This window comes from Onthophagus taurus, chromosome 8, assembly GCF_036711975.1.
Source record: "Onthophagus taurus isolate NC chromosome 8, IU_Otau_3.0, whole genome shotgun sequence".
NCBI classification, from domain to species: Eukaryota; Metazoa; Arthropoda; class Insecta; order Coleoptera; family Scarabaeidae; genus Onthophagus; species Onthophagus taurus.
The window spans coordinates 1,821,682-1,827,681 of NC_091973.1; the positions used below are offsets into that span (position 1 = coordinate 1,821,682).

General features: G+C 33.7%; 1 protein-coding gene and 1 long non-coding RNA gene across 2 annotated transcripts; both read right to left on the bottom strand.

Moving 5' to 3' along the window:
- Positions 1 to 1,100: 1,100 nt before the first annotated feature.
- Positions 1,101 to 1,712, bottom strand: LOC111414617 (uncharacterized). The gene is made up of 3 exons (XR_011641292.1): positions 1,439 to 1,712; positions 1,332 to 1,388; positions 1,101 to 1,277 (listed from the first exon to the last, which is right to left on the bottom strand). It is a non-coding gene; the product is annotated as an uncharacterized lncRNA (long non-coding RNA).
- Positions 1,713 to 3,018: 1,306 nt separating this feature from the next.
- Positions 3,019 to 5,335, bottom strand: LOC111415306 (uncharacterized). The gene is made up of 2 exons (XM_071198572.1): positions 3,632 to 5,335; positions 3,019 to 3,045 (listed from the first exon to the last, which is right to left on the bottom strand). Exons 1-2 carry the CDS (start codon positions 5,333 to 5,335, stop codon positions 3,019 to 3,021), a joined length of 1,731 nt encoding a protein of 576 aa, XP_071054673.1.
- Between the last annotated feature and the right edge of the window lie 665 nt (positions 5,336 to 6,000).

Here is a 6,000-nt window from a genome sequence, read left to right on the forward strand (position 1 = left end):
GAAAATATGCTGAATTCCTAATTTTATAAGCAGCTAATGGTATCATTCGGGATTCGGCGCATACTACAAAAAAACTTTTGAAACAAAAGTTGTAGCAAATTTTATTGTTAACAATATTGCTCTCTTTCACTTTTGCTCTCAAATGTATAAATATCGAGAAAAATATGAAAATTTGCTGAATTCGTAATTTTATAAGGAGTTAATGGTATCATTCGGGATTCGGCGCATACTATAAAAAAACTTTTGAAACAAAAGTTGTAGCAAATTTTATTGTTAACAATATTGCTCTCTTGCACTTTTGCTCTCAAATGTGTAAATATCGAGAAAAATACGAAAATTTGCTGAATTCGTAATTTTATAAGCAGCTAATGGTATCATTCGGGATTCGGCGCATACTACAAAAAAACTTTTGAAACAAAAGTTGTAGCAAATTTTATTGTTAACAATATTGCTCTCTTTCACTTTTGCCCTCAGATGCATAAATATCGAGAAAAATACGAAAATATGAAAATATGCTAAATTCCTAATTTTATAAGGAGTTAATGGTATCATTCGGGATTCGGCGCATACTACAAAAAAACTTTTGAAACAAAAGTTGTAGCAAATTTCATTGTTAACAATATTGCTCTCTTTCACTTTTGCTCTAAGATGCATAAATATCGAGAAAAATACGAAAATATGCTGAATTCCTAATTTTATAAACAGTTAATGGTATCATTCGGGTTTCGGCGCATACTACAAAAAAACTTTTGAAACAAAAGTTGTAGCAAATTTTATTCTTAACAATATTGCTCTCTTGCACTTTTGCTCTCAGATGCGTCAATATCGAGAAAAAATGAAAATTTGCTGAATTTACAGTTTTACAAGCTGTTAATTTATTATTTAAAATATTGCAGATAATAGAATTAATTAAATTTTGAGCAACTATCCTTCTACATTTTGTCATATCTCCAACATTAATTAAGATATAATGTTGCAGAAATAAAATAAAAAAAAATTCTTGATAATAAAAAAAAATATATTTTAAGTTAAATTATATATAATGCATACGTACAAAACATTTAATTTAATTTAATTAAATAAATTAGTAACATCACATATTGTTTGTATATTTTTTGTAACATTTCAACATCAGTCTCAATTTTTTTAACTAATCAATTTATTTCATCTCATTTCCATGTCTCCTTCCTCGTATTTGTTCAAAAATGAATCCATAATGTCGTGTAAGTCTTCATTTGCGTTGAGACGCGATTGAAATTCTGCTTGAATCGGAACATCTGGAATTAAATTTAAAATTAATTATAAAAAAATAATGTATTTATTTTCATTACCTTCTATCTTATTAATCGGTTGAAGTAATAGATTGGAAATAGTTGCTGCAAAAATCTCTAAAATAATTTTTTTTTATTATTTATTTATAAATAATTAATTTTTTTACCTGTCTCAATCGGTTCTACGATTACTTTTGGTCCATTAGTGTCTAATTGTATTTCCAAAATTTGATTAAAATGGAAATCGAAATCTTCGTTTAACGATTTAGAATTGAAAGGAGGCGATAAAGTGGGGGTTATATCTATAAATTATTTTTTTAATGTTTTGTTATTTATATAAATTTCACCAACCAATTTCTTCGACTAAATCTGGGTTCCAAGAAACTCGATGGTTTTTTTTTGGTGTTTCTGAAGAACGGAGGATGGATCGAAGGTTTGTTGGTAACTCTAAAATTCAAAAAATAAATACATATATACAAAAATAAATATTTAAGTATCATCATACTCTTAGAAATATCCTCTTCATCTGAAGATTGGTAATGATTACCAACCGAGGTTTTATTAACTAAAAAAAATAAATAATATATATTTTTTTTGATTTATTTTTCCGTTAATGTTACCTTGAAATTGCAAACTCCGTTTATTGTGATCATTACACACATTTAAAATTTGAACTAAAATATTTAAAATATTTTGTTAAGTCAGTATTAAAAATGTTTTTACCTTTTTTAGCCTTCGCGGGAACTTTTCGCTGTTTAACGTCTTTAGAATCGGGATTATTTGTTGCTGAAAAAAAATCATGTGGTGCTTGAATCAAAAAAATAATTTCATTTTACCCTTTCGTTTTGAATTAGGTTTACATAATTTTTGATCGTCGCTTGGTTTTCTAACACGCAGCGAATAATGAGATGGAATTTTATTTGATTCCATTTTAAAAATATAACGATTATTCAAATTTATTGTTATATTTTGAAAGAAACTGGAGATACAATCAAATAATTAAATGATGTTACTTACTTAATAATGGGTCACTTTGGACATGTGGAATTGAATTGGATGGAAATAACGAGGTGCTCGCTACCTTTTACGTTTCACAAGTGCCATATCAGTCATGTTTAAAATATTTGCTATAATTTTGGGAGTGAATCATTTAAATTCCTTTTTTAATCAATATTTAGCTTTTAATTTCTAATCAATCCAACAAGAACAAGTGATTAAGCATTTCAACGTCCACGCGGAAATGAATTCCTTTTCTATCAAAACAACACAATTTTTTATTTATTTATTATTAATCTATTTATTATACTTTTTTTTTATTTATTATACTTTATTATACTATTATATTTATTATATTAATCTATATATATATATATAATATAATAATATATAAAAATTATTAATTTATCCATTTATGATATTAATCATTTTTTTATTATTAAAAATAGAATTAATATGATTTTAGGAATACTTACTACTTATATATTACTTACTATATTAAATAGGATTTTTATCGCACCACAAATTACATTCCTTAAAATTTAATTTAAAATATAAATTAATCGTGAGCTATTAAAAATAGAGTTGCCTTGAATTTTTGAACATTTTTAGAACACTCTTTTTGATTTAATAATTTTTTTAAATTGAAACTAAAAAATTTTTTCTATACGACTGATGAATATTTGAACTGTACCAATATTTTCGATTGTTTTTATATGTCTATCTATCTTTTGTCTAAATAAAATTTCAATTAATCTTCGGAAACCCCAAAATCAACCTGAAATTATAATCAAATCTTTATTAAAAGACTTTTTAAAGTAATAACTTCGGATATTAGGTAACAGATGGCGCCAATAATATGTAGATTAACTTGTAGTGCCATCTATGATTTGGTTCAAGTACTTTAATTTAAAATTTAGACTTATTTAGACTTATTAATACTCAGGATTTGGAGTATACTACAAAAAAACTTTTAGAACAAAAGTTGTAGCAAATTTTATTCTTAACAATATTGCTCTCTTGCACTTTTGCTCTCAGATGTATGTATGTATGTATGTATGGATTGGGGAGTGCATGCAAAACCGCACGCCACACTTAGGCCCCATTGGGCCCCTTGTGCATCCTCCCATTACACACTCTGGTCACATCAACCAGCCTAAGGATTTACCAAAGGCTAGGACGGCTCCTAGAGGTGCATTCCTGATGTCATCTGTGGTCGGCCATTCCTCCCCGAAGGTCCTCATTCTGAGGTCGGTCAGAGAGGGGCAGTCACACAAGATGTGTTTAACCGTCTCGTCATCCTGTTCACAGGCTCGACAGAGAGGGGAGTCAGCAAGCTTCATGTTTTGAAGGTGCTTGTTTACCTTACAGTGTCCCGTGAGGAGACCTGTGGCAGTGCGAAGGGCACTTTTACCGAGCCCTACGAAGAACTGGGCTGTTGCGGCTGAAGGATATTTTAACAATTCCTTGGCGAGATGACAGCCCGGGGTACGGTCCCACCCGTTTAAAAATTTTTTGTGGGTAATGCGCTTGATTAACTCGATGTGAGTAGCTAAAGAGGGGGTAATTATCGGCTCGGGTGCACAGGGAGCTCTACCGGCAGCACGTTTGGCAAGCCTGTCAGCGTGGTTGTTACCCTTGGAGCCGGAATGCCCCTTAACCCACTGGATTCTGACACGATTGTATTTCGCGGCCTCCTCCAGTGCTTTGTGACAATCCATTACTACTGCAGACGTTATAATAACTCTGCTTAGAGCTAAAAGAGATTGTTTACTGTCTGTGAAAATAGTGAAGCACTTACCCCGCTTGTTGGATTCAACAATGCAGTCGGCAGCAAGTTTAATAGCAGTTAGTTCCGCTTGTATGACGGTGGTGCTAGACCCTAAAGGTTCCGAGAGGCGAATCGGGGGATCGTGAGAGAATACCCCGGCGCCTGCACCATTTCGTCCTTTTGAACCATCAGTGTAGATCTTAAAAGTTCTTCGTTCATCTACTACTGTGGGACTGACGTGGGTGAGGTACTTCTTTGAGAAAACATATTTTGCTGGTCTGTGATCAGTCTTACACTCGAGTAGGGGTGTGTCTAACACTGCTTCCCTCCAGAGTGTTGAACTGCTGCCAGCGTCCTCATCCTTCATAGTTCCTACTGATTGTAGTCTTTTCATGGTTACCAACGCCACTTCCTGAATATGTAGGTTGAGTGGTGGTAAATTTAACATGATTTCCATGGCCGCGGTGGGGGTTGATCGCAGCGCACCTGTAACATACAGACACGCGAGTCTCTGTATTCTATTAAGTGCAGTGGTGGCGGTAGACCTAGAAGTTCTAGTCCACCATACCACCGCACCGTACGTTAGCATTGGTCGAACAACGGCGGTGTAAATCCACAGGGCTATCTTGGGAGACAGACCCCAAGTCCTCCCGACAGCCCTCCGGCACTGGCCGAAGGCGACACAAGCTTTATTAACTCTATTGTCTAGGTGGGATTTCCACGTTAGTTTACTGTCTATTATTAAGCCCAAGTACTTAACTTCAGTAGACAGTTTAAGTGGAGTTTTAGCGAGCGTTGGCAATCTAGGATTGCCAATGTTGCGCTTGCGTGTAAAAAGAACCATTTCTGTCTTCTTGGGATTGACGGAAAGGCATTGTTTATTACACCAGTTCTCAATTAGATTGAGTGCTTCCTGCATCCTATCGAGGAGTACGTTAGCGTACTTGCCTCTAATGAGGATTGTCAGGTCATCTGCGTAGCCAACGGTTTTAAAACCGGCTAGTTTTAGGCGTTTCATGAGGCTATCGAGGGTGAGATTCCACAAAAGTGGAGAAAGTACCCCCCCTTGCGGACAGCCTCTAGTAACAGCCCCTTGAAGAGTGGCTTGGCCAGCTCTTAGTTTGACGACCCTTTGTCTTAGAGTGCTCTCAATCCAGCCGCACAGGGCCAGAGGAACGTGGAAGGAGCTTTTGATAAAACTACCTTCTCCGGAATTAACGACGCCTTGCTTGCTCTCAGATGCGTCAATATCGAGAAAAATATGAAAATTTGCTGAATTCGTTGTTAATGGTATCATTCGGGATTCGGCGCATACTACAAAAAAACTTTTGAAACAAAAGTTGTAGTAAATTTCATTGTTAACAATATTGCTCTCTTGCACTTTTGCTCTCAAATGTGTAAATATCGAGAAAAAGACGAAAATTTGCTGAATTCGTAATTTTATAAGCAGCTAATAGTATCATTCGGGATTCGGCGCATACTACAAAAAAACTTTTGGAGCAAAAGTTGTAGTAAATTTTATTGTTAACAATATTGCTCTCTTGCACTTTTGCTCTCAGATGCATAAATATTGAGAAAAATACGAAAATATGAAAATATGCTGAATTCCTAATTTTATAAGGAGTTAATGGTATCATTCCGGTTTCGGCGCATACTACAAAAAAACTTTTGGAGCAAAAGTTGTAGTAAATTTTATTGTTAACAATATTGCTCTCTTGCACTTTTGCTCTCAGATGCATAAATATTGAGAAAAATACGAAAATATGAAAATATGCTGAATTCCTAATTTTATAAGGAGTTAATGGTATCATTCGGGTTTCGGCGCATACTACAAAAACACTTTTGGAACAAAAGTTGTAGCAAATTTTATTCTTAACAATATTGCTCTCTTGCGCTTTTGCTCTCAAATGTATAAATATCGAGAAAAATATGAAAATTTGCTGAATTCCTAATTTTATAAGG